This window comes from Dendrobates tinctorius, unplaced genomic scaffold, assembly GCF_039654945.1.
Source record: "Dendrobates tinctorius isolate UK_male_01 unplaced genomic scaffold, ASM3965494v1 ptg000089l, whole genome shotgun sequence".
NCBI lineage: Eukaryota > Metazoa > Chordata > Amphibia > Anura > Dendrobatidae > Dendrobates > Dendrobates tinctorius.
Genome location: NW_027361757.1, coordinates 11,203,616 through 11,215,772, shown reverse-complemented (window position 1 = coordinate 11,215,772; position 12,157 = coordinate 11,203,616). Strand labels below are relative to the sequence as shown.

The 12,157-nt window shown below is 43.0% G+C and overlaps 1 protein-coding gene across 1 annotated transcript in view; it reads left to right on the top strand.

The window, feature by feature from the left end:
• Positions 1 to 10,790, top strand: part of MICU1 (mitochondrial calcium uptake 1) — a 402,009-nt gene extending 391,219 nt beyond the window's left edge. The window contains exon 12 of the mRNA XM_073585810.1: positions 10,292 to 10,790. Coding sequence (XP_073441911.1) covers positions 10,292 to 10,398 — 107 coding nt within the window. The 3' untranslated portion in view covers positions 10,399 to 10,790. The remainder of the gene's footprint in view (positions 1 to 10,291) is intronic.
• The last annotated feature ends 1,367 nt before the right edge of the window (positions 10,791 to 12,157 follow it).

The window sequence follows — 12,157 nt, the reverse complement described above, 5'->3', positions numbered from 1 at the left end:
GCTTTGACTTTGTTTTTGCTTTGTTTTTCTGGATTTCTGCCATTCCCTGCTGGGGTGTGCTGAATTCATTTAGCTCTGTCTTCTGAAAATACCTGAGTGCTGATTCAGTTTTTGTAGCCTAGCTGCTTCAGGGCCTTTTTCATATCAGCTGGTTGGCTTATGTCTTTGATAGGGTTTTGGCAGATTGCAGACAGCAGCCTTCCTGTCCTTTCCTATCTAGGTAGTTTTGGGGCCCCGTCTTTGCTCAGTCTATCTTTCTGTCTGTGTTAGTATTTTCATCTTGCTTCACCGTCATTATATGTGGGGGGCTGCCTATTGCTTTGGGGTCTGCTCTGGGGCAGTTTAGATTTCCCCTTTCTTTCTTTAGGCCTATGTATTTCTCCGGCTGTGATCGAGGGGTCTAGGGCATCGTAGGAACCCCCCACGGCTACTGTTAGTTGTGTTGATAGGTTCAGGGGTCTACAATCTGATAGTTGCCAACTTCTCTGGTTTTCTGGACTTAGCTTGTATTTCTGCTTTTGCCTCCTACGGTTACTCATTCATAACAGAATAACCCGCCATACCGCAGATTCTAGGGTACTCAATAGCAGGAAAGAATTGTAAAAAAAAAAAAAAAAAAGTGTGTAGATTTTTTCCTCTATATCTCTGAGGCCGTAGGGGGAATTTTTTTTTCTCTCAATGGAGATAAAGCAATTGTCTGATCGTGTGGAGCAGCTCGCTGCGGAAGTGCGGGGAATTTTCGCCTACCTTGCTCATTCACATGCTGCTGAACCAAAGATTCCTACACCTGATGTATTTTTTGGGGATCGGTCTAAATTTTTGAATTTCAAAAATAATTATAAATTATTTTTTGCCTTGAAGCCTAACTCGTCAGGGAGCTCCGCACAGCAGGTTAAAATTGTCATCTCTTTGCTGCGTGGCGATCGCCAGGATTGGGTGTTTTCTTTGAAACCAGATGATCCTATTCTGACTAATGTGAACGCATTCTTTCAAGCTTTGGGGTTGTTGTATGACGAACCTAATGCCATTGATCAGGCTGAAAAGACCCTGCTGGCATTGAGCCAGGGTCGTGATTCTGCAGAATTGTACTGTCAAAAATTCCGAAAGTGGGCAGTACTTACTACCTGGAATGATAATGCCTTGGCTGCTCTCTTTCGGAAGGGGTTGTCAGAAGCCGTAAAAGATACTATGGTGGGATTTCCTGTTCCCTCTGGTCTTGACGATTCTATGTCATTAGCCATTCAGGTTGATCGGCGTTTGCGCGAACGCAAAGCTGCACGAGAGGTGTTGCCACCTGTTGAACAAATGTCTGAACCTATGCAATGTGATAGAGTTTTTTCCAGAGAGCAGCGTCAGGAGTTCAGAAGGCGTAATAAGTTGTGTTTTTTCTGTGGAGATGCCTCGCATATTATTTCTGTCTGTCCCAAACGAGAGAAACGCTTTGCACACACGTTTTCTGTTGGGGGTGTTCAACCTAAGTTTCTTCTGGCTATTACTCTAATCTGCTCCCTGTCCACATTTTCCGCCAAGGCGTTTGTGGATTCGGGAGCAGCCATAAACTTAATGGACTTGGATTTTGCTAAACGTTGTGGATTTCCGATGACACCTCTGCAGACGCCTATCCCTTTGAGGGGAATTGATGCTACTCCTTTGGCTAAAAATAAACCCCAGTTTTGGACCCAGGTGGTAATGCGGGTCGCCCCAGACCATCAAGAAAATTGCAGATTTCTGGTGTTGCATAATCTGCATGATACTGTTGTTCTGGGGTTTCCCTGGTTACAGATTCATAATCCAGTTTTGGATTGGAAATCTGTGTCTGTGGTGAGTTGAGGTTGTCGGTGTGCCTTTAGTGAGGCTCCGGTGTTTTCCACCTCTCCTCAGTCGCATGATGTTCCTGATTATTTGGCGGACTTTTATGATGTATTTAGTGAGAATGAGTCTGCGTCTCTGCCTCCTCATAGGAGTTATGACTGTGCAATTGAACTGAGCCCGGGGTGTAAATTTCCCAAGGGTCGGCTCTTCAATTTATCTGTACCCGAGCACGAGGCTATGCGATCCTATATTAAGGAGGCGTTGGAGAAGGGTCATATTAGACCATCCTCGTCACCCTTGGGTGCCGGTTTTTTTTTGTAGCCAAAAAGGATGGATCATTAAGACCTTGTATTGATTATCGTGCCCTCAACAAAATTACTGTTAAATATCAGTATCCGTTACCCCTGATTTCAGATCTATTCTCCAGAGTTAAAGGTGCTTGCTGGTTTACCAAGCTTGACCTCAGGGGGCGTATAATCTTACTCGCATTAAGCATGGGGATGAATGGAAGACGGCGTTTAGTACTCCGGAGGGATATTTTGAGTACCTGGTGATGCCTTTTGGGCTCACTAATGCCCCTTCTGTCTTCCAGTGCTTCATGAACGATATTTTCCGAGATTTTGTCGATAAATTTTTGATTATCTATCTGGATGATATTTTGATCTTCTCCAAGGATTGGGATTCTCATGTGGAACATATTCGGACTGTGTTCCGGATCTTGAGGGAGAATTCCCTGTATGTCAAGGGATCTAAATGCCTTTTTGGAGTACAGAGGATTTCTTTTTTGGGATTTATTTTGTCCCCGTCAACTATTGAAATGGACCCGGCCAAGGTACAGGCCATTCACGATTGGGTTCAGCCCACTTCTTTGAAGGCCCTCCAGAAGTTTTTGGGTTTTGCTAATTTTTATCGGAAATTTATAGCAAAATTTTCTAGTATTGCCAAGCCATTGACTGATTTGACTAAAAAGGGTGCTGATGTGTTAAATTGGTCTCCGGAGGCTGTTTCTTCCTTTCAGGAGTTGAAGCGAAGATTCACCTCTGCCCCGGTTTTGTGGCAACCTGATGTCTCACTTCCATTCCAGGTAGAGGTGGATGCTTCTGAGATTGGTGCAGGAGCTGTTTTGTCCCAAAAGGATCCTGTAACATCTAAAATGAATCCCTGTGCTTTCTTTTCCTGAAAGTTCTCTCCATCTGAACGTATCTATGATGTGGGGAATAGGGAACTGTTGGCCATGAAATGGGCATTTGAGGAGTGGAGACATTGGTTGGAGGGAGCTAAGCATCAAGTCGTGGTCCTCACTGACCACAAGAATTTGATTTACCTAGAGTCGGCTAAGCGCTTGAACCCTAGACAGGTTAGGTGGGCCTTGTTTTTTTACACGTTTTGATTTTGTGGTTTCTTTTCTTCCTGGAACAAAGAATGTCAAGGCAGACCCCCTCTCTCGGAGCTTCCTTGCTGATTCTCCTGTGGTGACCAAGCCTGCTACTATCTTAGGCGAAGGGGTAGTTCTTTCTGCCATCTCGCCCGATTTGAGACGTGCTCTGGAAGAGTTCCAGGAGGACAAACCTGAGCGTTGTCCCAGTGGAAAGTTGTATGTTCCTGACCAGTGGAAGAAGAGAGTGATGTCTGAAGTTCATTGCTCTGCTTTGGCTGGTCATCCAGGTATTTTTGGTACTAGAGATCTGGTGAGTCGGTTTTTTTGGTGGCCCTCCTTGTCTCGTGATGTCAGGAATTTTGTGCAGTCCTGTGGGACGTGCTCCCGGTCCAAATCGTGTTCTCGCTCTAGTGGGTTGTTGATGCCTTTGCCTGTCCCCAAAAGGCCATGGACCCATATTTCAATGGATTTCATCTCTGATATGCCTGTCTCTCAGAGGATGACTGTTATTTCGGTGATTTGTGATAGGTTCTCTAAGATGGTTCATCTTGTACCACTCCCTAAGTTGCCGTCTTCCTCTGAGTTGGTGCCCCTGTTTTTACAACAGGTGGTTCGTTTGCACGGGATTCCTGAGAACATTGTATCTGACAGAGGAGTGCAGTTTGTGTCTAGATTTTGGAGAACTTTCTGTTCCAGGCTGGGAATTCAGTTGTCCTTCTCCTCTGCTTTTCACCCTCAGACCAATGGGCAGACAGAGAGAACAAACCAGACCTTGGAGTCATATTTGAGATGTTTTATTTCTGCTGATCAGGATGATGGGGTTTCATTTTTGCCCTTGGCCGAATTTGCTTTGAATAATAGAGCTAGTTCTGCCACTTTGATGTCACCTTTTTTTTGTAACTTTGGGTTTCATCCTCGATTTTCTTCAGGGCAGGTGGAGCCCTCTGCCTGCCCAGGTGTTGACACTGTGGTGGAGAGAATGCACCAGATCTGGGACCAAGTGGTGGATAAGTTATCTCTCTCCCAGGAGAAGGCCCAGCGGTTTTCCAACCGACATAGGACCATTGGTCCCCAGTTTAAGGTTGGTGATATGGTGTGGTTATCATCAAAAAATATTGCTATGAAGGTGGCTTCTCCTAAGTTTAAGCCTAGATTTATTGGACCTTACAAGATTGTGGAGATTATTAATCCGGTCTCTTTTCGTTTGGCTCTTCCTGTCACATTTAAAATCCATAATGTGTTCCATAAATCTTTGTTGAAGAGGTTTGTTGAACCTGTTGTTCCGGGGGTGGCACCTCCAGACCCTGTATTGGTTGAAGGTAACATGGAGTATGAGGTAGAGAAAGTACTGGATTCCCGTCTGGCTAGACGGAGACTCCAGTATTTGGTTAAGTGGAAGGGTTATGGTCAGGAGGATAATTCCTGGGTCTCCGCCTCTGATATTCATGCCAAACGATTGGTGCGTGCCTTTCATCGGGCTCACCTTGATCGCCCTGGTGGCATAGTTGAGGGTTCGGTGACCCCTCCTCAAGGGGGAGGTACTGTTGTGAGTTCATTTTCCCCTTCATTACTGAGGCCCGAGGAACTCCCTCTTCTGGTAAAGAAAGGTAGTGAGCCTGATTGTCAAACACCTGAGGCTGATGATTGTGACTGGCTGAGTGGAGTTACGGACTGGATATAATGCTGCTGACGCCCTTCTGCCCTGCGGGTTATTTCTCTGTGGGATCCTTGGAGACCAGTCTGAATTCCTGCTCCTCCAAAGCTAAGTTTGCTTCTTGGCCTTTTGCTTTTGTGCTTTGACTTTGTTTTTGCTTTGTTTTTCTGGATTTCTGCCATTCCCTGCTGGGGTGTGTTGAATTCATTTAGCTCTGTCTTCTGAAAATACCTGAGTGCTGATTCAGTTTTTGTAGCCTAGCTGCTTCAGGGCCTTTTTCATATCAGCTGGTTGGCTTATGTCTTTGATAGGGTTTTGGCAGATTGCAGACAGCAGCCTTCCTGTCCTTTCCTATCTAGGTAGTTTTGGGGCCCCGTCTTTGCTCAGTCTATCTTTCTGTCTGTGTTAGTATTTTCATCTTGCTTCACCGTCATTATATGTGGGGGGCTGCCTATTGCTTTCGGGTCTGCTCTGGGGCAGTTTAGATTTCCCCTTTCTTTCTTTAGGCCTATGTATTTCTCCGGCTGTGATCGAGGGATCTAGGGCATCGTAGGAACCCCCCACGGCTACTGTTAGTTGTGTTGATAGGTTCAGGGGTCTGCAATCTGATAGTTGCCAACTTCTCTGGTTTTCTGGACTTAGATTGTATTTCTGCTTTTGCCTCCTACGGTTACTCATTCATAACACTCTGCCATGCGCCCAAACAGTGTTTTACCCCCACATGTAGGGTATCAGCCTACTCAGGACAAATTGCAAAACAATTTTAGCTGTCCAGTTTCTTCTGTTACCCTTAGGAAAATAAAAAATTGGGGGCAAAAATATCATTTTTGTGGAAAAAAATGATTTTTTTATTTTCACGTCCGAGCGTTATAAACTTCTGTGAAGCACTTGGGGGTTCAAAGTGCTCACCACACATCTAGATAAGTTCCTTGGGGGGTCTAGTTTACAAAATGGGGACACTTGTGGGGAGTTTCAATAGTTTAGGTACATCAGGGGCTCTCCAAACGCACTTGACACCAGCAGACCATTCCATCAAAGTCTGCATTCCAAAACGTCACTACTTCCCTTCCGAGCCCCGACATGTGTCCATACAGTAGTTTCCTCCCACATATGGGGTGTCAGCATACTCAGGACAAATTGGACAACAACTTTTGGTGTTCAATTTCTCCTGTTACCCTTGGGAAAATAAAAAAAATTGGGGACTAATTGATCATGTTTGAGGAAAAAATACGATTTTTTTTATTTTCATGCCTGGGCATTATAAACTTCTGTGAAGCCCTTGGGGGTTCAAAGTGCTCACCACACATCTAGATAAGTTCCTTAGGGGGTCTCATTTCCAAAATGGGGTCATATGAGGGGGGTTTCCACTGTTTAGGTACATTAGGGGCTCTCCAAAGGCAACATGACACCCGCAGAACATTCCCTCAAAGTCTGCATTCCAAAACGTCACTACTTCCCTTCCGAGCCCCGACGTGTGTCCATACAGTAGTTTTCTCCCACATATGGGGTATCAGCATACTCAGGACAAATTGGACAACAACTTTTGGGGTCCAATTTCTCCTGGTACCCTTGGGAAAATAAAAAAAATGGTGACTAAAAGATCATGTTTGTGGAAAAAATACGAATTTTTTATTTTCACGCCCGGGCGTTATAAACTTCTGTGAAGCACTGGGGGGTTCAAAGTGCTCACCACACATCTAGATAAGTTCCTTGGGGGGTCTAGTTTACAAAATGGTGTCATTTGTGGGGGGTTTCCACTGTGTAGGTACATCAGGGGTTTTCCAGTCGCGACATGGTGTCCGATCTCAATTCCAGCCAAAAACGTTAAATGGCGCTGCTTCCCTTCCGAGCTCTGCCATGCGCCCAAATAGTGGTTTACCCCCACATGTGGGGTATCAGCGTACTCAGGACAAATTGCACAATAATTTTTAGGGTCCTGTTACCCTTGGAAAAATAAGAGTTGAGGGTGAAAAGATCATTTTTGTGGAAAAAATATGATTTTTTAATTGTACCGCTGTACGTTATAAACTTTTGTAAATCCCTTGTGGGTTCAAAGTTCTCACCACATATCTAGATAAGTTCCTTGGGGGGTCTAGTTTCCAAAATGGGGTCACTTGTAGGGGGTTTCCACTGTTTAGGTACATCAGACTCTCCAAACGTGACATGGCGTCCGATCTGAATTCCAGCCAATTTTGCATTGAAAAAGTCAAACGGCGCTCCTTCCATTCTGAGCTCTGCCATGCGCCGAAACAGTCGTTCCCCCCCACATATCAGGTATCAGCGTACTCAGGACAAATTGCACAATAACTTTTGCAGTCCAATTTCTCCTGTTACCCTTGGTAAAATAAAAAAAATTGAACCTGAAGTATTTTTTTGTAAAAAAAAGTTAGATATTCATTTTTTTTTAAATATTCAAAAAAGTTCCTGTGACGCACCTAAAGGGATAATAAACTTCTTGAATGTGGTTTTGAGTACCTTAAGGGGTGCAGTTTTTAGAATGCTGTCACTTTTGTGTATTTTCTATCATATAGACCCCTCATAGTGGCTTCAAATGTGATGTGGTCCTAAAAATAAAATGGTGTTGTAAAAATGAGAAATCGCTGGTCAACTTTTAACCCTTATAACTTCTTAACAAAAAAAAATTTTGGTTCCAAAATTGTGCTGATGTAAAGTAAACATGTGGGAAATGTTAGTTATCAAGTTTTTTGTGCGCCGTATCTCTGTGATTTAAGGGCATAAAAATTCAGAGTTGGAAAATTGCGAAATTTTCAAAATTTTCGCCAAATTTCCGTTTTTCTCACAAATAAACGCAAGTTATTTGAATGAAATTTTACCTCTAACATGAAGTACAATATGTCACGAGAAAACAGTGTCAGAATCACCGGGATCCATGGAAGCGTTCTAGAGTTATGACCTCATAAAGGTACAGTGGTCAGAATTGTAAATATTGGCCCGGTCATGAACGTGCAAACCACCCTTGGGGGTGGAGGGGTTAAATACCAATTTTATCATGAGGCCTTGCACACAGTCAAGGCACCCAATGCCAGAAACAGAAAAAACAACCCCAAAACATCTTTGAACTGTTGCCACACTGTTTTACCCTCACCCTGTATTGTCTGAATAGCACTGAATGCCCATGTTAAAAGGAGAGCAGGCATTCGGCTGAACGATCCCTGGTCCACGCTGTTTCGGCTAGTGGACCTGGGCGGCCCCTCCCCCGTGTCGCCACGATGTGGTTTATCAAAAAGCTCTATCTTCATCTCATCTATTCACAAAATGTGTTCCCCAAAGGATTTTGGCTTGCTCACGTACATTTTGGCAAACTACATTCTAGCTTTTATATGTCTCTGCGTCAGCAGTGGGGTCCTCCAGTGTCTCCTGCCATAGGACTTTTTCCTTTCAGTGCAAGGTCCATTTGGCACACCATTCTTATATTGCTTTGTAATTTTTACATATTTGATATTAAATGTGAAAATGTTTTAGACGTCCTGAGTAACTATGCCAAGGGAACAACAGCTACTGGATATGCCTGCTTCTCCACCAACTTATATGAAAATCTGTATTTCAAGAAAAACATCTGTCTTCACAGGTGATTAGAATAAAAAGAACATTTATTCAAAATAAAAGTTACAACTTAAAAAGACAGATAAAGATAAGATACGAGGTGTATATGGTACCCTGTTGTGAATTCTCTTTCTCGGAGCTCTGTGCCGAAGCTCCCTCTGGTGGTGGCTGACAGTAGTGGAGCTGGTCAGGTGGATGGAGGTTCCCCACCTGACGACGATAATTGGAGACCTGGGATTATTGGCTGGGAGCATATAGTTGAGCTAGCTGCTCTTGGAGGTTGCTGGTGATTTCCTCAGTGTGCATTTGGAGCTCTTTTGTCCCCTGCCTGATCTGCATGGATCAGCTAAGTGATTCTTTTGCTAATCCTTCGCATCTAATCTGGTTGTGTCTTTTTGCTTTCTGTTTTGCTGCCAGGGTTCAGTATGCTCCCTGCTGGGGGCAGCACTGGGCCCTGCTTCATATGTTGCAGCTTGTTCAGTCCCCTGTTATGTTAGTATCTTTTTGCTTGCTGCTAGTTTATACCAGAGTGCTGATCTAGCGGGGGTGAGATCGTGTGATCTCAGGGTTTTTTGTATATCAGTAGTGTTGGAGTTTTTCAGGGTTTTGTGCATGATTGCAGACAGTATCTTTTCTATCCTGTCCTGTCTATAGACAGCTTGGGCCCCACCATTTGCTCAGTCTGTTCTCTGCCTGTGTTTGTGTCTCATCTTGTCTCACCGACAATATATGTTTGGGGGCTATCTATTCCTTCGGGGATCTGCTCCGGGGCAGTTTAGATTTCATCTTTCTGTCTTTAGGCTGTTAGTCCTCCGGCTGTGACGAGGCGTCTAGGGCTTCATAGGAACGCTCCACGGCTACTGCTAGTTGTGTGGATAGGATCAGGGGTCTGCAATCCGCTAAGTTACCAACCTCTGGTCTTCTGGTGGCTTAGCCTGTTCCTGCCATCCTCCTTGGTGACCCATTCATAACAGTATCCCTTATGTATATGTGAGAGGGATATACCCTGTTGCAAAAGGGTGCAGGATTTCAATCGATATTCTGGCTCACACCCATGGAGTTTCTACGCCCGACCAGTCCGAATAATTCAACACTACATGTATAACATAACAATTATTAATACTCAAGGATATTTCTGGTGCCTTGTTTCTGTAAGAATATAAACTATAGAGCAACATCTCACAGAACAATCTAGTTATATCTGCCCAATATCTTGGGTTCTTTTAGCTGAAACAGATCTTTATTTTACAAAGCTGGTATATAGCTGACATGTAACAGGCAATATCACATAACGGAAAGTTATGGATTATAACAGCTGTACCGATCATTTTCTTTATAAATGATGTATATATATATATTCCCCAGATTATTGTTATAGGGTTTAGTTCTGATTTACAATAGTATCAAAACCTGAAGCACAAGACACTTGTGACAAGTGTAAATCCCAAAATGAGGAAATGGTTGCACTCAATAGCATTAAGGCATGCCAATGTGAAATACATGAAGTGTGAATAGCGTAATGGCTTTTGAAATGTAGGAAAAACACATGAGAAACTTAGCACAAAATTTGGCCAAAAAATGTGAGCGCATTCACCAACGTCAAGGTGATCTCATCGAATGGGTCCCTGACCTAAGTGTAAATCCAGCAGCCACAACCCCATGATTGCTGATCTGTAGATCTGACTTGTTATAAGGCTGGAGGTAACCAGTCATTCATTTCCAGGTCACTATAGGCCAATATTACTAGTTATTCTCAATTTTTGCTAATAGAAAGGGGTTCTGAGCAGGGTATCCTCTCCATGTTGTCTTAATTGGTCTTACAGAAGGGTGTTCTTCCATTTTGAATTGTTGTTACTTATAATTTATTTTCTTCTACCTAACAGGCAGGAAGAATCTTCTCCCTCTGAAAATGATGGAGACAATCAGTGATTCACTGCTAAAAACTGCAAGTCATCCTCGTCCTCATTGTCCGGTATACGGGGGTCTATAGGCCATCCACCTATGAAGTGTCGTCTGCTCTGCCAGGATTTATAAATGTGGATGCTACACACACAGTGTATGACACAAACATTGTATGCTACACACACATATGTATATAAATGCAGCACATCCACACATGTATATACCAAGCACATACATGCATACACAGAACACATACATACAGATACATGCATACATACACATGGCACGTACATACAGAACCATGCATGCACGTACATACAGAGAAATGCATGTACATACATACGAAGAGATTCATGCATGCAGCATATATATACGGAGACATGCATGCACGTACATACAGAGAAATGCATGTACATACATACGAAGAGATTCATGCATGCAGCATATATATACAGAGACATGCATGCACATGCATAGAGACATACATGAACAGGCACATACATACAGACATCACCATGCACAGGCATATACACAGACACATGCATGAACAGAGATATATATATATATACAGTATATATACATACAGCTTCCAAATGTTCAGTTTGTCTGATTTTTTTTCTTTATAGGTATATGTTTGGGTAAAATCTATATTGTTCTTTTAACCTACAAACTTCTGACAACATGTCTCCGAATTTCCAAGCAATAAATTTGATTTTTTTTTTCTGAAAAGGAGAAATGGTCAAAATTACCCCCCCCCAGTGCTTTCAGACCTCAAATAATGCAAAGAAAACAAGTTCATAATCATTTAGAAACAACAATACTAATGTTTAAACTCAGGAAGAGTTCAGAAATCAATATTTTGTGGAATAACCATGATTTTTACAGCTTTCATGCATCTTGGCATGCTTTCCACCAGTCTTTCACACTGCTTCTGGCGCAAAAATGTAAGCTGTCCATCTTTGATGGCTTATGACTATCCATCATCCTCTTGATTACATTCCAGCCCATATAAAAATAGAAAAAAAGTTTTATTCCAGCATGACATGCCGGAATAAAAGTTTTTTTCTATTTTTTTTATGTTGGTATGCCAAATCCATTCCTCTTGTTTTTTGGCTATATACATGCATACACAGAGCACATACATACAGATGCAAGCTTACTTACAGTACATACAGATGCGGCATACACAAGGCACATACATGATGCATACATGCAGTATGCTTGATACAGATGCACATACATCAATAAGATAGGCTTGAAATTCACCTGTGATATTGAACCCCATACAATTAATTTTCTGAATATAAAAATTGGGAAGGATGGCGTAGGAAATTTACTAACTGAAACCTATTGCAAAGCCATGAGTACCAATGACCTGCTATGATGGGACAATGACCATCCCTCTGCAATTATAAGGGGCAAATCCAAAGGACAGTACCTCCGCATTAGTAGGAACTGTTCCTCACTTTCCAAGTATTATAATCAGGCTTGCGATCTCCAGAAAAGATTTAGGGATAAGGGATACCAAATGAGGGCACTGAATGAATTGTTCCAGTTTGCTGCATCATGTGAATGATCTGAGTTTCTGGGACCCAAAAGAGAGAGGAGGAAGACTGTCTTGCGTATTAAAGACACTTTTGACGATAGGGCCACAAAGATCAGAGAGGTTTTGAGTCACCATTGGGCCATCCTGAGGGCAGATCCCGATCTAGTTGCTCTAATACCCGCTTCTCCATCCATTACTTACTGTAGGGTGAGATTGATCAGGGATCAACAGGTCCACAGTTGCTACATCTCCCCCCAAAAAATCACACACGTGGCTGGAGAACAGGTCTTCAGGTTCACTT